Source organism: Limulus polyphemus, unplaced genomic scaffold (assembly GCF_000517525.1).
Source record: "Limulus polyphemus unplaced genomic scaffold, Limulus_polyphemus-2.1.2 Scaffold7057, whole genome shotgun sequence".
Taxonomy (NCBI): domain Eukaryota; kingdom Metazoa; phylum Arthropoda; class Merostomata; order Xiphosura; family Limulidae; genus Limulus; species Limulus polyphemus.
Genome location: NW_013672667.1, coordinates 1 through 25,409, shown reverse-complemented (window position 1 = coordinate 25,409; position 25,409 = coordinate 1). Strand labels below are relative to the sequence as shown.

The window sequence follows — 25,409 nt, the reverse complement described above, 5'->3', positions numbered from 1 at the left end:
CTTAACGTAAAAAAGTAAACGTACAACTAACTATTAATTACGTAGTTGTTAGTTAGTAAATAACTACCCTAATACTATTAATAATTATATAGTCTTTGAATTCCAGTGTTTAAGTTTTGATTGATGTTGCATGCTAAGACCTACCTTTAGGACTTCAGTTTAGCAGTAGAACACCTGCATTGTTTTATTGCCACTAATATTAGTTTACATTTATTTTAGACATAATTAATTAATAATTATATATAATATTGTGGTATATTCAAGTGATTCTGAGTTAATATGAATCTGCTTAATAACAGATATATGATTTATATAGTAGTACTGAATCTTTGAGAAACTGAGTTACTGAATGAAATAAAGAGAATAGATACAATGTAAAATCAAAGTAAATAATATTTATGTATTTACAAATCCAAACTAATTGTAATGTAATGCATATGTAATGTGCAAGGACAGGATGACTAGAAAACACTTGCTTATTAGGTAGACATTTCACCCTAAGTAATGTGCAAGGAGAGGATGTCTAAGGAAATGCTGGCTTACTAGGTAGACATTTCACCATATGTAATGTACAAAGGGAGGATGTCTATGAAATGCTGGCTTACTAGGTAGACATTTCACCATATGTAATGTGCAAAGAGAGGATGTCTAGGAAATGCTGGCTTACTAGGTAGACATTTCACCATATGTAATGTGCAAAGAGAGGATGTCTAGGAAATGCTGGCTTACTAGGTAGACATTTCACCATATGTAATGTGCAAGGAAGATGTCCAGGAAATGCTGGCTTACTAGGTAGACATTTCACCATATGTAATGTGCAAAGAGAGGATGTCTAGGAAATGCTGGCTTATTAGGTAGACATTTCACCATATGTAATGTGCAAGGAAGATGTCCAGGAAATGCTGGCTAGGTAGATGTTCCAACATACAGTAAAATTCATATTAGTGAGATATTGGACTGCCGAAATGCAGATTTTTTTTCTGACACAACATAATAATATTTCCTTTACTTTTCTGAATAATTCCACTATTTTTTAACTGTGAAATCATATTTTTGTTTTCACTGTATTACCCCATTTCTCGTAAAAGTATAATTAGTACAATAATGCATCATCATGGTAGTACATTACCCCAACACTAATGATAGGATAACTAGTAAACATTGGACTATTAAATATAAATTTCAACATGTATAATGTGTTGTGTAAGGTAAGACATAAGAACACATATTTAATGTAGTATGTCAGTATTAAAAGATGATAATTATATAAATATATTTAATATGGTATGGAAATATTAAAAGGCTGTAATTATGTTAATATATTTAATATAGTATGTCAGTATTAAAAGACTAATTATCTAAACATATTTAATACAGAATGAATTAAAATACATTATGTAAACATAGTTAATGTGATATGTTAGTATTAAGAGTCTGTATTATGTAAAAGAAATTTAAAAGATATATATAATAAGCACTATAAAGTAAAGTAAAGGAGTTTGTATAATTTTGATTCTTGTGTAGTACCTTTGATTTGTATCTGTTTTCTGTACATTTTAGCAAGTTGAATGTTTTATTTGTAGTTTTTTATTAAAGTGCTATGGCTGCATTTGTGTAATTGGGAAACATTTATTACAATTTGATTATGGTTAAAGAAGTGTTAAGTTTCAAACTCAACATAAGTTAAAACATTTCTAGGAAGTGTTTGATTTATAAAAACTTCTCTTCAGTATCACATGTCACAAGGTAGGCGATGAAACATATCTGTACATAGTTTCACAAGTTATAACAAACTGGTATGAATTCTTTACATAAAACATCCAGTATTCCAGCTTCTTTATTTCTCACAACTTGCAGCTGGCAGAAGCTTAGGCAGCAAGTTTATTGACCTAGTCACTACACTACAAAATTCACTGAATGACAAGGAGAAGACGCTTCAAAGGAGACTAAAAGAACCATTTCCTCATGACCTGGATACTCTAGATACACATGTGATGGAACACAAGGTATGTTCATCTCTAGCTTTATCAAACTTTTGTTTATGAATCAAGATTCAGGAAAAAAGGTTGGAGTAGAATATCATATCAGATGTAAAGATAGCATAAAATGTTTATTGTGATTCTTGTTTACAGTTACTCAAAATATCTAAGAATCTGCCAGTTATTTTTATGAAGTAGTTATACTCAATGGATTATTACTTACATAGCATGGGAATATATTAAATAGTGACAATTTATGAATTGTTACTTACACAGCAAGGAAATATCTGAAATAAACTGTAATATTTTGTTTATGAATCAAGATTCAGGGAAAAAGGTTGAAGTAGAATATCAAATGTTGACTAAACTAGTTGACATGTGTTGACTAAACTAGTGTCATGGATACTATAAGGAGTTGGATGGTGCTTTTAAATCAGTTGTTCTTTTTTAGCTTGAAATTTCTGTAAATCATAATGTTATTAATTGTGACTAAGGAGTTGAATAGTGCTTTTAAATCACTTGTTCATCTTTAGATTGAAATCTCTGCAAACTATGATAATCTTTCTGGTTTATGTTAATATTAATTGTTGAGTTGTTCAGATTGTACTTAATGAATTGTGCTGATTTAAATAAATTTGCTTATAACTTACTGTCTGGATAATTATGTTTGGGTAGGAATTTGAGACAGCTTTAAAGGTTCTAGAACCCCAAGTGAAAGAGATGAAGGACCAGTTCCAGTCCATGGTAAAAAAATCCCCAGTATTGCAGAATCATCATGATACTGTGATAGAGGTTTGGGAGAGAACTTGGGCTACTTCCCATCTTTACATTGAAAGGTAATTTCAGGGGACTTGTAAAGTAAGGTCCTTGTGACATATTCTGCTTCATAAAACTCATCTTTGATCTGTTTTACATTGAAGTGTACATCAAGAACATAATGACTATGTTAGAGCTAGTTTTGTGTGTCTTGAAATAAATATGCTGTCAATTTTAGTATTTATGTTTTATATAAAGTATATAGCTATCCACTGTGGATGAAAATAACGTTTTTTTGTTTTGAAACTGAACCTTGCATTAATAAGCCATGTCAAGTTAGCAAAGTACACTATTCACATTAATTATCATTCACTGCCTTGCTAGTGTGAATGTTGGCAAAAACATACGCTCAACCTTATTACAACACAGCAATTTGTTAGAAGATTTCTTTTGAGATAGAAAAATCACAGATCAACCAAACTGAATAAAAATGTAGAAAAGGATCCTATAATCTTTTATCATCCTATTTGGATGATGTTGTGTACTTATGTACCAATACCTTGTAATAAGTAATTACATGTGGAAAAACAGAGGTATTTATTAACTATGACTAAAGGAGTCTTCAACCAGTTCGTTTTTAGATTGAAATTCCTGGAAACTCTACTGTTATTAACTATGACTAAAGAAATTGAATGGTTCTTTCAGATCAATTGTTCGTATTCAGATTGAACTCTCTTGAAATCATACTGCCAATAACTGCTTTTAAATCAGTTGTTCTTTCTAAGCTTGAAATTTCTGTAAATCATAATGTTATTAGTTGTGACTAAGGAGTTGAATAGTGCTTTTAAATCACTTGTTCATCTTTAGATTGAAATCTCTGGAAATCATACTGAGTTCCCTAGATGAAGCCACAAATGTTGTAACTCAGGTGGAGATCCAGCTTGCAAACTATGATAATCTTTCTGCAGAAAGGACAAAACTTAGTGAAACTCATGACCAACTAATGGTGAGTAAAATGTTAAGAAGCAAAGTGATTATTAATTGTGTATCATAATGATATTTATTATTATTAGTTCTGTGAATATCTTGTGTTTTACTAATAACTCTAGGAATAATTGATTACTAATTTCATATCATAATCATGCATTGGGTAAATAGTTTTGGGGAATATTTGGTACATTCCACTGGTCAAGTGTTAATATGATATCATTATTCTGGAAATATCTGGTACATTCAAGTGGTCAAGTATTAATATGATATCGTTATCATTATTCTGGGAAAAACGAATATTCATTGTACATCATTATCTTCATTTTGGGAATACTTGATATGTTAAAGTGGTTAAGTATTCATTGTACATCATTATCTTCATTTTGGGAATACTTAATATGTTAAAGTGGTTAAGTATTCATTGTTCATCATTATCTTCATTTTGGGAATACTTGGTATGTTAAAGTGGTTAAGTATTCATTGTACATTATTATCTTCATTTTGGGAATACTTGGTATATTAAAGTGGTTAAGTATTCATTGTACATCATTATCTTCATTTTGGGAATACTTAATATGTTAAAGTGGTTAAGTATTCATTGTACATCATTATCTTCATTTTGGGAATACTTAATATGTTAAAGTGGTTAAGTATTCATTGTACATCATTATCTTCATTTTGGAAATACTTGATATGTTAAAGTGGTTAAGTATTCATTGTACATCATTATCTTCATTTTGGGAATACTTAATATGTTAAAGTGGTTAAGTATTCATTGTACATCATTATCTTCATTTTGGGAATACTTAATATGTTAAAGTGGTTAAGTATTCATTGTACATCATTATCTTCGTTTTGGGAATACTTGGTATATTAAAGTGGTTAAGTATTCATTGTATATTGTAATCTTACTTCTGTAAGTTTTCTTAATAATTCTTGTACTATTTGGTACACTGCTATTATTGGATATTTAACTATATATCATAATCATATAATTATGTTAATAATTCTTGTACTATTTGGTACACCTTGTAATGTTGTAATTGTGTTGATCAATATATTAATAGTTGCTGGTAAAATAATCCTTCTTCTAGAGTTTGAGGACCTAAGAAAGGTCTTAAGTATATTTTAAATTTCATTATTTTATTTATAGAAACTTCAAGACCTAAAGTTTTACAATATTTTGTATATTCATAAGTGATTAATTAATTTCTAGAAATTGCAAGAGGAAATACAAAATGGACAAACTGTGATTGATAAAATCAGTATTGACCTGACCAATATTCAGCGTTTAACGGAGTGCACTCGTCCGAAAAAAGTACAAAACCCTGATGTCAAGAAACTGGAAGTCGATGTCAAAAAGATCATAAAACGATGGAATAACGTGTGCTCACAAGTTGTGGAAAGGTGATTTTTTTATTCTTCAATTACCTAAATTGTGAGTAAAAGTTCAGTAGAACTTTGCTGATTGTTTAATTTCTACTTCTGTTGAAGAATCACAAGTGTTTCCTTTATCCATAGCATAATCTCATTTTCAGCTTTACCAATCACTTTGAAGGATGTTACCACATCAGAATACTAGGTGATTGCTTAAAAAAACTCTTATACTACATTCTACATGCACTAGGTGAATATTATGTGGTCCCATCCCCCAAAATATTCAAAGTGATCAGTAAAACTAAAAACAAGACCATGCTACAGGTGAAAGAAACATTTCTGATTCTTCAAAGAGGCTGAAGTTAAACAAGAAAGCAAAGCGATCTGAACTCTTACTCAAAGTTTGGGTGATTGAATTTTATTTAAACTATCATTTTCTATTGTGTAATTTTTTAATCTGAGTTTTTGATTCTAGGTTTTTGGTTAATTAAAGTGTTGTATCGTTATTATTTTTTTTATTTCTCAGGCTAAGAAGTTGTGAAGCAGCTTCTGAACTTCTTGTGGCATATCGAACCAAACTGGACAAAGATGAGCAGCCATGGATGACCCAGATGACCACCCGAGTCAAGAAACTCAAACCAATCAAATCAGTAACTCCCCAAGAGGCTGAGAAACAGATTCATGATACTTTGGTATGCTATCCATCTAAACACATATGTTGATATAGCATAACATAACATAAAATTTAAGGATGACAAGTGATATGTTGGTACATCTAGCTTATCCCATCCATTAAACTTAAAGGAAAACAAACCTCAAAGCCATTCCTTATCATTCAAATATTTATCAAGCCTTTTTTAAACTTCCTTAAACATATTGCTTCTATCAAATCTGAAGGTAACTAATTTCAAAGGCGAACCACCCTATTAGTAAAATAAAACTGTCTGAACTGAAAATTACTCCTAACTATCCTGCCAAAATTAATATATGTCCTCTAGTCCTACCAACTTTTCTTTGTGAGAGAAACACATACAGTTTATTTTATAATAGTCATTCCAAGTCCCTTGATGTTATATGATGTCAGGAAAGGGTTTGACCATTTTTAACATTTCTTTTATGTTCTGCGAGTCTTGTATCTAAATTTCTACCCCTTTCACCAACGTAAACTTCGTCACAAGACTGACAGGGATCAATTCCTCTCTGCCGTATATGTACGGAATACCTAAAACCCACAAAGATGACTGCCCTCTTAGACCTTCAGTTTCCAATGTGGGATCAGTTACTTATCAGCTATCCAAATGGCTGGCACAACAATTATCTCCTGCTCTAGGAAAGTTCTCATGGTCACACTTTCTAAATAATATAGGCTTTGCCAATAAAATAAAAACTGTAACATAAATGAAGCAAAAATGGTCAGTTTTGAGTGGCTATGGGAAACCCTTTGTCCCTGATTTTATGTAACATCTTCATGAGGTATTTTAAAAGTGAATTACTTTCTACAGTGGATCTGCATTAAAAGAAAATCGCTTGGTTCTGATATGTTGATGACATATTTTCAGTTTGGCTAAATAACAGAAGTGATTTTCAAGCTTCTTTCCAGAGGATAAACAAGTTTCACAGTACACTCAAGTTGAGAGTGGAATGGAAAATGAATAATTCACTCCAACTTTTAGAATTCTCATAACTTGAGAAGTAACAGGGCTTGTTCTATCAATCTATAGAAAACTAACAAACCCTTTAAGCTATATTCACTTTTTCTTGTGCCACTATGAAACAGTTAAAACATATATTGTGACTTCCATGTTTCTAAGAGCCTTCAGAATTTTTCATCACATGACTCTTGATGAAGAAATCAAAAACCTTTACACAATCTTCAAATGGATATAATATCCTATGGGTTTTATCAAAAATGCCCATCATAAGGCAAGGAAGACATTTTGTAGGAACAATAGCCAACAAACAGCATCATTTACATATAAAAATAAGAAGAAAATACTCAGCATTAACTACAGTTCTAATATTGTGGCTCTAGAGAAATGTCTCAAAAATAACAATTTCTAAGCTGTTTATAAATATCCAAACACCATTAACAAGTCTGCACCTTGAAATAAAGAACAAGGAGTCTGTATAGTCCCCTGTCAGTCTTGTGACAAAGTTTATGTTGGTGAAACGGGTAGAAATTTATATACAAGACTCGCAAAACATAAAAGGATTTTAAAAAATTGTCAAATAGATAATGCAATTTTTCATCATATGAGAAATCTTGATCATACAATTAACAGGAAATAAGCCAAAATGATTCATAAAACTAGAAATTATGTCAAAAGAAGAATTGTATAAAGTTTGTTACTTCAACATTTCAGAAGATCACTATAAACTGAACCCTTTACTGACATCATATAACATCAAGGGACTTGGAACGACCGTTATAAAATAAACTGTATGTGTTTCTCTCACAAAGAAAAAGTTAGACTGAAGAGAACACGTGAAAGTATTAAAATTTGTTTCCTTATAAACTTCTCGTTCTGACGATAGTGGATGTAAACTTTATTTTACATTACTCTACATGGTGTTGTGTATTTACTTGCTATCAAAATTTCAGAGATCTTGATCTGTCCTCATATAAAGAATCTTTCCCTTCCAAGTATCCTCCTAGTGGTCCCCCTCTGTACCCTCACCAATAATACAATGTCCTCCCTTACATAAGGAGCCCAAAACTTAACATAATACTCCAAATGTGGCTTAACTAGTGACGTATTATTCCAGCTGTTTAAAGATACTAGATGCAGATATATGTGCAAACTGTTACGATAATCATTTTGTACCTTTGTTATGAGCAGTTTGGGGAGTAGATCAGCTAACCTTTATATGTCATTGAATACTATTTAACCCTAATAACAATTTAATGTTTGTCATTCCAAGAATTTAAAATTTAAATTTAAAAAAAGGAAAATATTAATGTTTCCAAGATATACTTAAAAATAAAAACTTCTGTAAGTTTATGTATCGAAACAGTAACTTGTCAGTTAACATGACTAAACATAACTCCATTATTCAAATGTGTTTTCAAGCAGTTTACAGTTGACATTAGACCTATTCCAATAATGCAGTACACTGGGTAATATTAGTTGACATCCATAATACTGTACTTGCCCTTTAGTTAAAAAGAAAATGATGCAATCAAGAATGTTTAGTCACATGTAATAAAAAGATGGCTGCTACAGTTGAGACAGGCAAATAATGGAGTGCAAAGTTATTAGTTATTTACAATATTTTTCACATAATGTTTAATCTCTGTAAGGCAAGCCAAAGACTTGACTTATAGAAGTTAAACATATGACATCTAATTCTGTGTTATTCATACACCACATGAAGTTGTAAACTGCTCTGCCTTTTTGTTTACATAGGAACTCTATAACACCTTAGCTCAAAGAAAACCATCAATAGAACATACCAACATCTTGGGAGGAAGGTATATTCGAGAAGCCAAGGTAAGATTTTAATATTATGACTCTTTGGTTTTGAAACAGACCAACACCTTGGGAGGAAGGTATATTCAAGAAGCCAAGGTAAGATTTTAATATTATGACTCTTTGGTTTACAAACAAACCAACACTTTGGAAGGAAGGTATATTCAAGAAGCCAAGGTAAGATTTTAATATTATGACTCTTTGGTTTACAAACAGACCAACACCTTGGGAGGAAGGTATATTCAAGATGCCAAGGTAAGATTTTAATATTATGACTCTTTGGTTTACAAACAGACCAACACCTTGGGAGGAAGGTATATTCGAGAAGCCAAGGTAAGATTTTAATATTATGACTCTTTGGTTTACAAACAGACCAACACCTTGGGAGGAAGGTATATTCAAGAAGCCAAGGTAAGATTTTAATATTATGACTCTTTGGTTTACAAACAGACCAACACTTTGGAAGGAAGGTATATTCAAGATGCCAAGGTAAGATTTTAATATTATGACTCTTTGGTTTTCACTTCAGCTATGAGAATAATTGGTCTAAATAAGGGTATTTAAAATTCATAATTTTGATACGAGAAGCTTTGAATTTAAGTGTATGAATAAAACAACTGTGATTTGGTTCTAGAAAAGTATTCAACATTCAGTTAGTTATCTTATATACATTTGCTGCTGTTGTACAAACCTTTTTTGATTTTGGAGTTAATGACACATTAAGCTAATTATTTTACAAAGTGTCCTTTTTTGTACATGATATTTGTCATTACTTTCATTTTTACAGATATATGACTTACGACTAAAACATTATAGAGATAGTCTAGAAGAGGTTCATCCAAGTTTAGATGCTAGCATTTCCAAGAAAGCAAAAATTGTGGTTGGTGCCAATGTCATTAGCCAAGAACTTGACATATTAAATAAGCAGTACACTGAACTGGTTGATAAAATTCTACAGCACTTAAATGACTTACGAGAGTTTCTTTCAGGACAAAAGGACTACAAGGTGAGAAAGTTTCTTTTTGTACCTGAAGTGCCTTTGTCTCTTTTTAACAGTCAGAATTAAGTTCTAATCTTTTTCTAATGTGTAAATGTTAAAATCAAATAGCAGCTTTCAGTCTGTGATCTCTACATTTCACCTTTACTTATTTATTATTTCTTGCAAGTTTGTTTTTTAAACTCACAGAAATGACTTTTTCTTAACATATTGTTTTAACACACTTCATAAATCCTGGTATGAATAAGAGACATTATACCCTTTGACATTATGACACATAGATTAGGTTGTTGAAAAATCACTAAGATGAGAGAAGAAATTAAAATATTTATACTTACATATAGCCTGAAATGTTGCATCAACTTTATGGAAATATAAATATTTTAATTTATTCTATCTTTTTGGCTAATCTTCAACAGCTTAATCTAAGTCTTTATTATTTTCACTATATCTATTCTTTGGTTTACATCTTTCCTTAAACATTAAATTGATCACATATTTCACCAGTGCTACTTAAGTGGTTTAATATATAGATAACATACAAAGTATTATGACATATATTAAGTTGAAACAGATAAAGTGTATAATTTGCTCATTTCCATTGTTTAAAATTCTTGGAAAGATAAACCTAATACAAATAATTTACGATAGAATTATAAATTGCAAAAAAGTCAATTTATGAATAATTGCAATAGCATATAATATGTGATGTGATTTTAACATTTTACAACAATATTAAGTAAACAGCGTAATCTGAAACAGAAATAATATAAGCTAGCCATAGGTTATATGCCTCTAATTTACCAAACCCATTAAAATTTTAATTCAAGTTGATCAGTTATTGTAATGGATTTTCCTATCACCAGAAGGTTGTATGAATTTAAAAAGTTTTGAAATAAGTGTACCCATGTATTTTTAGACAATTTTAATAAAACTGGATTGAAGATATGATGAAAATATTTAGTATAAATATGTCACTTTATCATTTAGGCCTTTTTTTTTTTCATGACTGTCACACATATCTCAGTATGTAGTAATATTAGAAGGTGAGTTTCAACACATCTCTTACTGTACTGTATGTAATGGGTATTTTCTATACAGGTTCTTACCTGATGTTTTTCTATGAGATTTTTCACCCTTTCTTTCTATCTCTACTTGTTCATAGTGTTCCATCACTATCGGCCATGCTGTCCCCATCGCTCTTCGTTCTTTCCGCTCTGAAGTAATCATGAATCAGGCTTCGATACAGGAACAAATGGATGGCACATATAACCCTGTCCAGGAAGTTTGTACCACTCTTACACACACAACACAGGATAAAGTTACTCCTGAAAAAAGAAAAGAAATTCAGAAATATTTCACCACAGGCAAAAGACCTTCTGCAGTTTCAGTACAGCAGGAAACTATGCAAAAGCATAGTGAAGATTCATTCTCTACCCAGAAGTTAACTGGCACATCTGTGACAAGTAAAGAAATCAGAAGTACAAGACAGGTAAAACAAACTGGTGACACTGAATGCATAGCAACTGCAAGAGGAATTATCAACTCTAAAAAATGGCGAGCTACTGACAATGGCTGAAGCCATAATGCTAGGTATTTTGGATATTAAGACAGGCCAATATAAAGATTTCCAAACTGGCAAACACATGAGCCTCCAAGATGCTATTTCCAAAGGACTGGCTAATGATGACTTTGTGAATAACATTACAAAAGCATGTGGTATTATTGATATTAAGACAGGCACAGAACTAACATTGATTCAAGCTATTGAAAAAGGTTTATTTGACCCTGATAAAGGTACATTTCTTGATCCAAAGAAAAGAAAACCTGTAACAATTGATGAAGCTATCCAGTTAGGTATACTCAAAAAAGACAAGGTACAGAAATTGTTTGATATGAAAATTGTTAAAATGTCTAAGTTAACAATAACAGAAGCTGTACAGAAACGATTATTGGATACTCAAACAGGACAATTCAAAGACCCTAAGACTAACCAGAGTATGTCATTGAATGAGGCCTTTGATAAGGAGTACTTAGAAATTGATGCTTCTGTACATAGTGAGGGTGGTATTTCACTAGCAGAGGCCTTAGACAGAGGTATGGTGAATGAAAAGGCAGGACTGATAGTAGATAAGGAGTCGGGAGAAAGATTTACTATTGACGAGGCAACCAGACGAGGTATTATTCGATGTGATGTCCGTGAAGTAGTTAACATGCAATCTGGTGAAATCGTGAATGTTCCTCAATCCATTTTTCAAGGTGTAATTAATGCTCAGAGTGGAAGATACATCAACAAGGCTACCCAGGAATGTCTTACTTTACAGCAAGCCTATGATAAACAGTTCATCTTAAGACCATTAACACTGAAAGATGCCTATGAGCTAGAGCTGTTAGATGAGACAGGAAAAGTGACAAATCCAATCACTAAACAAAAACTGACAATACTTGATGCCATTGCAAAAGGAATTTTAAACACAGAAGTTAAGTCTATCATTCATCCAAAATCTGAAGAGTTACTAACTTTACCAGAAGCTTTAAAAAGAGGTGTTCTTACTTCAGATGGACAATTTGTTGACTTCACAGGAGAAACAATCAGTCTTAGTCAAGCTGTTAACAAAGGCCTCATCACATCTGTTTGTCACAAAATGATATTTGACATTGAAGGCATCAAGAACCCTATTACAGATAATGACATAAGTTTTAATACTGCAGTGAGCAAAGGTTTTATTGATTTGAAAATTGGAAAATTCAAAGATACCACAAAAGGAGAAACTATGACACTGGAGGAAGCAACTACCAAAAGGTTTATCCAGCCTCAAGTTGCAGAAATGATGAATCAAAAAATAGGACTAAAAGATAACAAAGGAAAGGAACTGACTGTTTTTCAAGCTGTAATTAAAGGGTTGCTTGATCCTAAAACAGGGCAAGTAAGAGAGCTAAAGACAAAAAAACCAGTTCCTCTAAAAGAGGCTGTAGAGAAAAAAATAATTACCCCAGAGGGAGCAGCTGTCTTGAAGAGCTTGCTCAATATTACTGTAACAATGGCAACAGTCACCAAGACAGTAACTCGCTATGTCACGGTAACTAGCCAAGGAAAGACTTCAGATGTTAAAATCACATTCCAAGATGCAATGAGAAATGGACTGATTGATGAAATTCATGGAACTTTTAAAGAACCTAATAATGGAGAAATAATGCCATTAGAAGAAGCCATAAACAGAGGAATTTTAGGACTAACCTCTGAATGGCCTACTAAATCATCTCAAGAAATACCGAAGAGTCCCACTGAAATACACACTACAAGATTTCACAGAACTACTATAGGAGAATTTTCCACACTTACCCAAAACGATTTATTATTACAAAAGACAGAAAATACTTTAAAAGATTATCCAAGTACACCAAAAGAAAGTCTTAAGAAAGGTTCATCAGCTGTTGAGTCACCCAGAAAAGAAATACCTGGACTTCCCGAATCAAAAGAATCTTCTGGTAAAAAAAGTCTTAAAAGTAGCAAAAAGTCACCTACAAAGGAAATTCCAGAGCCCACAAGACAAGATTCAAGTCCCAAGAAACCTTCTTCCTTTGTCAAACCAGATGAATATCAATTGACAGATGAAAAACTTCAAGATTTTAAGCAAGTAATTAGACATAACACAACAGATGAACTAGTATACCAACAACCACTGTCTATTGATAAACCTGAAACACAATCACCAAAAGAAAAACTTTCTACACCAGCCAAAAAAGAAACTGGTAAAGGAAAGCAACCATCTCCAATAAAAGAAAAACCTGCTAAAGAAAGACAGCCATACTCATCAAAGGAAGAGCCAAGTATGGTGAGGAAGCCATCACCAACAAAGGAAGAACTTACTAGAGAAAGACAACCATCTCCAACAAAGGAAGAACCAACTAAAGAAAGACAGCCATCTCCAATAAAGGAAGAACCTGGTAAAGGAAGGAAACCATCACCAATGAAGGAAGAACCAACTAAAGAAAGACAGCCATCTCCAATAAAGGAAGAACCTGGTAAAGGAAGGAAATCATCACCAATGAAAGAAGAACCTACTAAAGAAAGACAGCCATCTCCAACAAAGGAAGAACCTGGTAAAGAAAGGAAATCATCACCAATGAAAGAAGAACCTACTAAAGAAAGACAGCCATCTCCAACTAAGGAGGGACTTTCTAAAGGAAAGCAACCAACTCAAACAAAGGAAGAACCTAGTAATATAAAGAAATCAGCACCAGAGAAAGAAGAACTTACTAAAGGAAGACAACCATCTCCAAATGAAGAACCAATGCTTACAAAGGAAGAAACTGGAAAAATAAAAAAGCCACATCCAACAAAAGAAGAATCTAGTGTGGGATGGAAGCCATCACCAATAATGGAAGAACCTGGAAAAAAACATCCACCTCCAACAAAAGGAGAATTAGAAAGAAAAGTTACATCTGCAGCTACTGAACTAGAAAGGAAAACTCTTTCTCCAACCAAAGAAATACCAACTAAAAGAAAATCAGAAACAGAGAGAAAATCTTTATCTCCTAATAAAGAGATACCTATAAAGGAAAGCTTTCAATCACCAACTAAGCATGAGCCAGACAGGAAAGTTACGTCTCCAGTTAGAGAACCAGAGAGCAAAACATCTCCTATAAAAGAACCACTAGCTAAAGGAAAGTCTCTATCACCAATTAAAGATGAACCTAACAAAATATTTACATCTCCAGTTAGAGAACCTGAAAGGAAAACATCTCCTACAAAAGAACCACTAGCTAAAGAAAGGACTCCATCACCAACTAAAGAAGAAACTGACAAAATATTCACATCTTCAGTTAAAGAACGAGAAAGAAAATCATCTAAAAAAGAGATACCAACTAAAGGAAGGTCCCCATCACCAACTAAGGAAGAACCTGGCAAAACAATTACATTTCCAGTCAGGGAACCAGAAAGAAAAGCATCTAAAAAAGAGTTACCACTTAAAGGAACGCTTTCATCACCAACTAAAGAAGAACCTGAAAAAATAGTTACATCTCCAATTAAAGAACCAGACAGAAAAATATCTCCTTTAAAAGAACCACTAACTAAAGAAAGGTCTCCCTCGCCAATTAAAGATAAACCAGGCAAAAGAGATACACTTCCAAATAGAGAACCAGAGAGAGAAACATCTCCTACAAAAGAACCACTAACTACTAAAAGAAGGTCCCCATCACCAACTACGGAAGAACCTGAAAAAATAGCTACATCTCCAGTTAAAGAACCAGGGAGAAAAATGTCTCCTTTAAAAGAATCACTAACTAAAGAAAGGTCTCCCTCACCAATTAAGGATAAACCAGGAAAAAAAGTTACACTTCCAAACAGAGAACCAGAGAGAGAAACATCTCCTACAAAAGAACCACTAACTACTAAGAGAAGGTCCCCATCACCAACTAAGGAAGAACCTGAAAAAATAGCTACATCTCCAGTTAAAGAACCAGAGAGAAAAATTTCTTCTAAAAAAGGAAGTTCTCCATCACCAACTAAAGAAGAACCTGAAAAAATAGCTACATCTCCAATTAAAGAACCAGAGAGAAAATTTTCTTCTAAAAAAGGAAGATCTCCATCACCAACTAAAGAAGAACCTGAAAAAATAGCTACATCTCCAATTAAAGAACCAGAGAGAAAAATATCTTCTAAAAAAGGAAGATCTCCATCACCAACTAAAGAAGAACCTGAAAAGATTTTAACTAGCAATGAGGAATCAATAAAAGGGAAATCTCCATTACCTATTAAATATCAACCCATCAAAAAATATTCATCTTCCATTATAGAAACAGAAACAAAGACACCATCAAACAGAAAAGAAATTCTTTTAAATGGTAGAATTCCTTCACCAGTTAAAGTAGAACCAGAGAAAAATACAGTGTCATCTACTAGAGATATTAGTGTAGAATGTTCAAAAATTGAGAGATTTGAACAAAAATCAGAAACTAGTCATTTAGTGTATACAAATGGAATCAAAGAAACAACAATGACATCATTAATAACTAAAAATGTTGAAACCTTTGAAGTACCACCAGATGGATGGTTCCTAAAAGAAGCTATTGACCAGAAGCTATTTGATGCAGATACAGGATTATTTACAGTACCAGGAACAGACAGATTAGTATCTTTTGAAGAAACCATAAGGATGGAGATCATCAATCCAAAATCTGCCATAGTTGTGGAACCCTCATCTAAACATACAGTTTCATTACTCAGATCTTTGGAAAAGGGGATACTAGACCCCACTGGTCATTATATAGACAGCAAAACTAAGAAAAAAATTACAATGAAAGAAGCCATTAAGAAAAAATGTGTGATCCTTGAAGAAAGGATTAATGTTGTTCAAGTGACTCAACAGAGAACCAAAATGATCCATATTACACAAATGGATGGCCAGTCTGACAAGGTGACAGTGATATCAGAAGAAGGGTTGGATAAACCTGTTCTCACTCAGTGGGAGCCAGAGATTTTGTCAGATACAAGTGGTTTTTTAAAGGTAAGAAAACATTATTTGTGTTATAACCACTAAATACATAGAAATAAGCCCAAATATTTACTTTGAAACAGGATAAGTAGAAATCCTTGATAAAACTAATGGGGACAAATTAAAACTGATCACAGCAATAAAGCTAAGTCGAACTGATAGTACATCATTTATTGTTCAAGAACCAAGAACAGGTAAGAATGTTTTCTTAGGTGAGGCTGTTGTAAATATATGTACAGGGGATTATAATGATAATATATTAGGTTGAAAAATTCCAATTAAGGAGGCAGTTAGAGATGTATTAATAAAGTTTACTTACTACTGGAGTTAAAATTAAATTTAAAAAATGAAGGTATTTCATAGCTAACATAGAAGCAGGTGTTATTCAGATAAAGATAGTTGGCTCTCATATAGGAAAGGACATTCCTTTAGCTGAAGCCATTAATAAAGGACTTTTAGATTCTGATTCTGTTAAATATTTTGTACAGAAGGATAACCTGAAAGGTCAAACCAATATATCTGAAGAAGTCATCAAAAATAATATGGCAACAATCTTGCATATGCAAGATTCTAGAGCATCAAATAGATGTTGACAAAGGTAACTCATTGAGAAAGGCTTCAAATGTTCCAGAAAAAGGTGTGCAAACAACAAGAATTATGATTAAAGACTATTACTGGAGATACCATTCCTTTGGAGACTGCAGTGAAGAAAGGCTTGATCGATTCTAAAACTGTTGGAAAAATCCATCAAGGTGAAATCACAGAAATCATCATCACTGCCACTGATCCTGCTACAGGACATAAAGTGCCTTATGATGAACCTGTGAAAAAAAAGACACCCATAAAAGTTCCAAGCCAAAAGACAATCAACTTTCAAAGTCTCTTTGAAAGATATCTAAAGGGTCATTCAGTGAACCATAATTTGAGGTCACATTTGGCAGAGCACAATCACAAGAGTCCATTCAAACAGAAGGTATGGTACTGTAAAACATTTGCTGAAAAATTATATCTTGTACAGAAGTATCCAAACACGGGATATTGGACAGCAACAAAGAAAAATACTGAGAGGATAAATTCACAAATAAATCTGTCAATGTACCTACAGCAAATAAGCCAGTAACACAATTTAAAGGTGAATTTTCCTCATTAAAAAAAAGATAATTTCTCTCCTGAATATAATGTAGAATTTGTTAAATTGTCACAGAAACATACATAAAATTTAAGAGAGACTTTCAGACTCCAGTTTTCATAAGACACTATTTATCCTTGTCTGAAACTGTTGACAATGGATTAATAAGTCTTGACACCACATATATTTCCAATACTATTACAAAAACACAGGTTCAAGATATACAGAAACTATTGCTCCAGAAGATTCTGTTGTTGAAATTCTTAGCAAAACAGAAGTTATTGTGGTGGAATGTTTTCGTCTATCAAATGATGTATTATCTTACATTGATAGATGTCAAGTTCAGTTATAACGAAGCTTCATTCCTATGGGAACTTTAACAACTAGCTTGGAAGAATTTGTAAGGGCTATAGTCACATAGTTATGGTTTAAAAGTATAGAAAGTTTACTACCAATTTGCTATCATGTGATCTCAGGAGTCCGAGGGAGAAACACTATTTATAATGTAAACGCCGACATGTTTCGATCCCCTACGGGGTCCGGCACCACAGGTTAAGAAACACTGCCTTAAAGGAAGGCATTACAATCAGGATGATGGATTATCAAGCAAGAACACTTACATATCCAAGTTTAATGGCTTTGGATATTGCTATGCTGGAGGACGTTCTGATAACCACAAGGTCCCAGGGAACTTCAAACGTCTCTTGAACATCATATGTATGACATAGAAACTAGTTTGATGAAAGAGTCATTTCAAAACAAATAGTTAGATGTAGGTGGACTGACAAAGAAGCTTTAACAGTGAAAGAGCCCCACATTCTTGTGACTTACTACCTCTCATAGATACCATCAATGCAGTCATTACTGATCCATTGTGTGGAGTAGTTACTGACCCAGTTGGGCTCTGAGATACATTGATTTAATGGTTTGGAGAGAAGTCTCACCATACCAGCAAATAATAGATGAAGTTTACAGTCTTTCAAAGACAACCTCTTCACCCTGTTTCAAGCTATTGAATATGAAATAACTGATACTATAATAAAGACCCTAATCCTAATGGCCAGGAAAGTGCCATCTTTTATACAAAGAGCCAGTATTACATCAATCTTATGTAGGCACAAACTAGGGTAAGACTTTGAAAAGTCCCAGCATCACTTTGTGTTGGAAATTGCATAAATTTGTCCTAGGGCTTTGAAAGGCTACTTATGTCTGGGCTGTGATTTGTTACATTCAAATATAGGTGTTTTTTGTTCTCTACCATGAAAGAGATTTGTGTTGATAATAGTTTTCTTGAATTTCTATCATTGCTTATCCTAACTACTTTAACTCTAAACACAACTGTGCTGATCGTTTCTGCCTTGAAGCTCTTCCATTGCTTACATTATTTTTTCTGGCATGTTTGTTACAGACATTATGTAGCTTAACTGTTCAGCATAACTATTTGACCTAGCTTGGTATTTGTAAAGCTAACAGTAAGAGACTTATTGAAGGATGGTTAGCAACATTTAACACTGACTAATTTAGTGACTTCTCTTTCTAGTAGATTACTTGATTCAGCCTTCCCTTGTTGCACAAGTATCTTGTATAGATCCTTTAACTTTAGAGAAGATCCACAATATAATATTCTGGAACCTTTCCTGTTGTAATAGGACTCCTAAATAACAATATTTTTAATGTAACATAATAGATATAGGAATTAAAAATCATTTAGTAAAGAAACAATTTGTTTATTTCTGAATTATTTTGGTTTCACTTTCTTCATTTTAATTGTTTATCCAAGTTGCTTGTATGGTGCTTTACCTTGAAACAACAACATCAGCCAAAACATTGGAATATTAAACATGCCTGGAATTGGTGTTGTTGTTGTTGTAATTTTAATTTAAACAACAACATCAGCCAAAACATTGGAATATTAAATATTTCTGGAATTGGTGTTGTTGTTGTAATTTTTCTTTAAACAACAGCATCAGCCAAAACATTAGAATATTAAACATGTCTGGAATTGGTGGTGGCGGTGTAATTTTTCGTTGATCGTACAAGAGATTTATTGATATTGGTTATGTTTTATCACAGATCTTAACTGCTTTTGTTTCTTCTTCTTAAGTTAGTAATATTTTAGACTGCTTGTGATATCACATCCCTGACTTAATAAACTTTTTGATAGTTTCAATAGGAAGAGTCAGTAAAATCTGCATTACTTACCAGCTTTATTTTTATTCACCCAAAGACTGCAGTTGAGGAGAAATACAAGTTGTCTGGAGACAACATTTTGAAATTACTGAGGTGGATTGAGGAAGTTGAAGAACGACTGGCTAATCTGGAGCAGGTGCAGGAGAATATTACGGAGTTACAGAAACAGGCTGCTAGGGCTAGGGTATGTTGTTATGTGTAGTAAATTAGTTATGAAAGTAACAGAAATTTTATTTTGCTGAATTATAAACAATATGATAACATTTTGTGAAATCAAGTTTCATATTAATTTAGTCTTTAGCAGACAAAAGTATAATTAAAGTAATAATAGTTGGGTAAATCACATGATGCATAATTATTGAACCTCAGTCATTTTGAGAGAATCTGTAATAAACTTTAACAATCTAAAGTATTTTAAATTACAAATCTGTAATAAAGGATATCAAGGATGACCTCGACGATCATCAGAGGCCTGTGACCACCTGTCTGGACAAGGTTCGGCAGATTGTAGAACAGGGAGGGGAAGTTTTAAGTAAGGATGAGGTTGAACAATTACAGAAAGATTCTTATGAGCTGAAGAAACGTTATGACAAGACATGTGAAGAGAGTGAAAAGCTGCTGCGTCATCTTTTCTCAACTCAGGAACAGCTGGAAAAGTTTAATGTAAGCTTATGTCCTGAAAAGCTTATAAGTTTTACTGTTTTACAGTAACATTTTTAATGTTCTACAATATACAGCATCTTGTAGCATTTATTTTTGTAAATCTTTTTAGAATAATTCTTTATGTAAACCCAATTTATAAGAATTCAGTTTTTATACATTATTGTTAAGGTAATAATTTTTTCAAAGTTTTCTTTTTATGAACAGTTCTATTTCATTTGTTTGTTTCTGATTTAATGAATTGCTAATTTGAGATTCCGATAATTACAATTTCAATGTCATTAAGTAAATACTGCTCGACTGGTTATAAATTGGTGCTAGATTAAGATCCTAGTAATTATAATTTCAATTTGATTAAAGTATTCTACTCACTTGATTACTTTTTTAACTTTTTGCTTGATTTAGCCATTTACCTGTATAAAAATGTTGGAAATTAAATAATGAATTGATTAGATTATTCACTTTTTTTTTGCTGACTTACTTATAGAAAGTGTTTCGGTTAACTCAAGATGCTGTTTAATCTTTCCAGATGGAGCTTCTCACTTTCAGAGAGTGGTTGAATGAAGCTGAACGGAAGCTGGAAGAACAAGAGAAAAACTTGAGTAAGGTGGACAATGCCAAAGAAACTTTCAAAGTAAGTGACAATGTTTAATAATGTTCAGATTGATTAGTCTTATTGTGGTTTAAATATCAGTAATAATATTGTTAATGAAAAACTATTTGCATCATAAACAGGCATTTACCAATGATGTCATTGCTCATCAGGCTGATCTTCGTTTTATTACCATGATTGCCCAGAAGTTTGTTAATGAATCAAAGGTAAGAAATATGACAGTCCTTTAAATATTGCTTTAAAGTATATTGTGTTCATTCTGTTAACGGAGATTAGAATTTTACATCATGGGCACAGAATTACAAATCTATAATTGAAAATTAAATAGGCTTCACTGAAATTTAGGAAAAGTTATAATTTTAGTTGAAATTGACAAAGAGAGAGAGAAAATACTGTATGAATTGAGATTACGTCTTTGTCTTGATCTTACTTTAAGGAGTACTTGAAGATTTTGAATAATTTTCGAACCAACCTTCCCCAACGAAGGGCTTACATTGAGCCTAAGGAAAATGAAGTAAAGGCTCTGGTCAATAGAGTTGGCACAACTTACCATAACCTTCTCAATCGAGTCAACCATCTCAATGAGAAGTTCTCACGGGTAATAGAAAAACAGCAATATTACAGTGAGTGCTTGGAAAAAGTTACAGTCTGGCTCCAGGACATGAAGAAGACTTCGAGAATGTTGTTAGACGAACCCATTGCAGCAGATCCAGGGGTAATGCAGGACCAACTGGACAAAATTAAGAAAATCAGCCTGGACATTGTTGGTCAAAGCCAATTTATTGAGAATGCTAAACAGTCAGGAAAGGCCTTGTTAAACTTTCTAGAAGGAACAGAAGTCAGCATCATTGAAGAGACCCTAAAGACTTTGGAAGATGAATATTATACCCTAAGCAATGAAACCAGTGAAAAGTGTAATGAGCTTCAGACAACTTTGGTCCAATCACAGGACATCCAAGATGGCTTGGACCGTCTAATCAAATGGCTAGATGAGGCTGAGAGTACCTTTCGTGCTCAGAACAAGGCTATCAGTCTGTTCCGTGAGAGACTGGATGAACAGGTTTGTTACTTTCTTAATTTACGGCATAATTATATGATTAATACCCTATAGAGGTACATGACTAGGCCTAAAAACCTGTGTATTATGATTTTTTGTATTAAGTCTAAAAATTTCATAAAAGTCTATACGTCTTTCATCTTACTAATTCATAAAGTATCTTCAACTTCTCCTTTACTTCACATTTTTCAACAAACCTTCGTTTAATAAGTTGAGTAATTCTTGTACTTTCACCTGTAATAAAATATTTCTGGTCTTTCCACCAGCTAAGAGAATACAAAGTACTTCAAACAGACATAGACACTCAGAAGCCAAGCATCAATGCTGTTACAGACTCAGCCAAAAACTTTACTGATAGTTCCAACCAAAGACTTGCTAAGAAGGTGGAAACTAAAGTGAAAGACATCAACACTCGATTTGACAAACTCTGTGAGAAATCTAGTAAACGAGGAGAGTTGATAGATGAGGTAAGACAGTTCAATATGGCTGCTTAAGATTTTTCTTGTAATTTTACCATAATTCTATTAATTGTTTCTTAACATTATTTGTATGCTTTTGAGTTAAGTCTGTTTTGATTATTTGATATATTATTGATAGTTTTCATATATTTTGTACAGTTGTTTACCAATATTTATCATGAAATTTTAGAGTTTGTGGTTATTAATTTTCTTGTTAACTGAAGATGCTTCTGTTTGGTTGTCATTCATTAATATTTCTTGAATATTTCAGATCAACCACTTAGTTGTTCCTTATATTTAGTTCACATGGTTTTAATACAAATCACAATACTTCTGTTTTATTAGTAAAAACTTTTTCTTGTATTTTTAAAATATATTTTCATAAATATTTATCAGATATTTTTGGCAACCTTTTTAAATTTCTAATGATAATTACAATTAATGATAGTAGCCTTAATTATGAGTAACAGACAAACCTCTATGGCCACTGCCTGAGATTACTGATTTGGTACCCTCACTGTTTGTGACCATCAATTTGGTTTTATTGATTATGATAAATTTTTTAAGTGTTTGAGATAGTTCTAGTTAATCGTTTAGGAATTTCCTGAAGGTTTCTGACATCTTTACTTAGTCAATTAATATTAACTTCTGATCAAAGCTAGCTACCTACATATATCAGAACTACATATATACCCAGCAATGAGGATAATTATAATTAAAATATATTTTTTGGCTGTAAACCCAATAATATTCAGTAGGGTTTGGTCAGCCCAAAATTGATGTACTAAGCTAACAATGTAGAATAATCATTATAATAAATATAAGTTTATCAAGCTTTCTTGTAATTTTCAGATAGCTAGTTAGTTTTTAAATAATTCCTTTAATGTTTTTGATGTTGTTACTTAGCATTCTGTATAGTTTTCTTGTAGTTTGTAAATACTTGTCAGTTGATTTTGAATTTCAAAGTTTATTGTTATTTTAGGTTGTAACAATGTTAACAACATATGACGTGATGATTGTTCAGTTTGAAGAGTGGATTCAAGGAATAATAGAAACTATTGAAAGTAGAGAATTAATGCAACTTGGTATTGAGGAATATTATTCTCGAATTGAGGAAGTGATGAACATGAGAAATGTCAAGAAGGAGGACTTTGAAGAGGTAATAAAAATAGGTAAAACTCTGGTTTCTAAGAAGGATGTTACAGATACTACTCCAATAAAAGATAAAATAAAGTATCTTGAACAGCAGTGGAAAGACCTGGGAGACAAACTTGTTGACAAACAGCAAGCAGGCAAGAACCGTGCTCAACAATTATCTGCATATGAAACTTTAAGGATTAAAATCTTAGAATGGCTAATCAACATAGAGAATCGTGTGGAGAAGTTGGATGTTGTAGCGATAGACAAAGATGTTCTCCAGCGGCAGGCTACAGAAGTGAAGGTGAGTATCATTATTTCACGCTTAGATTTCTGTTTACTGAATGTAGAAACATAGTTACCATTAAAAATTTTAATAAATTTATATTGTTTTATTACTTTATAATATCATACTGTTTTTTTAAAGTGATTTGAAACAAGTGAAATGTGATTTTAATGAATGATGTGAACAACTTACAAACTGAAGAGTAATTTTCAAGCTTCATCTTTTTTGTATGTTCTACCAGCTTCTCATTAAAGAACATACAGACTATGGAACAACCATTGACAAGGTGAATGATTTAGGTAATTCTTATGATGCTATTCTCCATGGGAATCAAGGAGACAGCCAATTTCGACGTTCAGGTAGCCCCACCAAAAAGACATCTTCTTCCCCAGTGGTGGCTCCCTCTAGTCCAATAAAGAAGTCACCAACTAGTGAGTACACAGGTAGTATTGATGCTTTGGTGGCATGCCATTAATCCTATACTTTGTCTGCTATATTAAGTAATAATAAACAACTGTTCTTGTAGCATTAAAAAAACAGGTCTGGTGATGTTATTATAGCCTTTTAATTTATTAACAAATTAGGAAAAGGCCACAAGGATTAGAAATTTTATATTAAAGAAGGTTTTAAAATATCTGGTATCAAGACCATATCAATTTGTATTTATATTTACAGTATACTAAAACAAATATGGGGCTTTGGTTCTCACTAATACTTGTAATGTTAATGACAAAATTACCAGTTTTAATGTAGTGATTCTTCTGGTGAGGACTAACTGTGGATCTCCTTTCCTTTACACTGCAAGCCATAAAGCTCAGCAATATTTTTAATAATCTTCTCTAAATAATCTGTTTGTATTAGGAATTGTACTTATTTCATGACATAATCAATTTGTTCACATTTAAAAACTCTTAATCCTCTGGTCTACAAATCTAACATTGATATCATATTTAATTAGTCAAGAGGTGAAACATTATACAGTTCTTGACTAAAAGTTCAACACAGTCAACAGTTACAATGATTTAAAGAATAATAGTTTTATCATCTACCACGCTTTGAAAGTCTAAATTCATGACAGTGTACTGATTTTGTGACACTTGCATCTTATTTACTGGCATTAATCAGTAATTCAGATTTTCTAGGTATAAATCCATTTTTGAGAGTTTACAGGAAGAGTTAAGTTATTTTTCTCATTTACAGAAGGTTTCCTCTCTTATCTAAAAAGTTTTTTCTCTTTTGTTTTGACCTTTCGTATTTTCTTGATCAACTTAGAAATACATTGAGGTAAAAATATTAGTTTCATATTGTAAATCAAGGAGAACCTTAAAACACTACAGCTTCCACAACAAAGCACTTACTAACTGCTTGTTTTTTCCAAGCTACATTTCTAGTGCACTACCAACTTATGAAGTTACCCTATGTGCCTGATTGATTATATCTGTACTTAATTTGTCAAGAAGTAACATAATATAGTTAAATCCTTAATCCCTTTAGTTTATTACTAAAACTATAACTGCTTAATCTGTCAAGAAGTAACATATAAGTAAGTTGTTCGTGAAATACTAAAGGCAAAAACAAAAGAGACAAAATGTTTTATATCAAAGAGCAAACCTCTGTAAATCTTCAAAATATATACATGTATGTTAGTTTTACGCTGCCTGAATATGGTTGAAAAATAAAATCAGTTATACATTTAGTAAATATGAATTACTCATTAGCTCCTGTACATAAAATATATTGTTATCATGAAGAAACACATTATATCTAAATACACTGTTATCATGAAAAAACAAATTATATCTAAAAATAT

At 32.3% G+C, this 25,409-nt stretch overlaps 2 protein-coding genes across 2 annotated transcripts in view; both read left to right on the top strand.

Moving 5' to 3' along the window:
• The window catches only part of LOC106474309 (plectin-like), a gene marked incomplete at its 5' end in the record, with an annotated part of 24,205 nt that extends 14,567 nt beyond the window's left edge, over positions 1-9,638 (top strand). The window contains 8 exons of the mRNA XM_022402628.1: positions 1,825-2,006; positions 2,655-2,815; positions 3,603-3,741; positions 4,942-5,132; positions 5,629-5,794; positions 8,510-8,593; positions 8,945-8,983; positions 9,360-9,638. Coding sequence (XP_022258336.1) covers positions 1,825-2,006; positions 2,655-2,815; positions 3,603-3,741; positions 4,942-5,132; positions 5,629-5,794; positions 8,510-8,593; positions 8,945-8,983; positions 9,360-9,638 — 1,241 coding nt within the window. The remainder of the gene's footprint in view (positions 1-1,824; positions 2,007-2,654; positions 2,816-3,602; positions 3,742-4,941; positions 5,133-5,628; positions 5,795-8,509; positions 8,594-8,944; positions 8,984-9,359) is intronic.
• On the top strand, positions 9,562-24,042 carry LOC106474308 (titin homolog; the record flags this gene model as incomplete). Its single annotated transcript, XM_022402629.1, has 10 exons — positions 9,562-9,578; positions 10,735-16,081; positions 19,426-19,572; positions 19,827-20,051; positions 20,578-20,682; positions 20,784-20,867; positions 21,098-21,721; positions 21,985-22,185; positions 23,159-23,617; positions 23,841-24,042. Coding segments are annotated over exons 2-10 (6,988 nt in total), but the record flags the coding sequence as incomplete, so codon positions are not given.
• Positions 24,043-25,409: the final 1,367 nt, after the last annotated feature.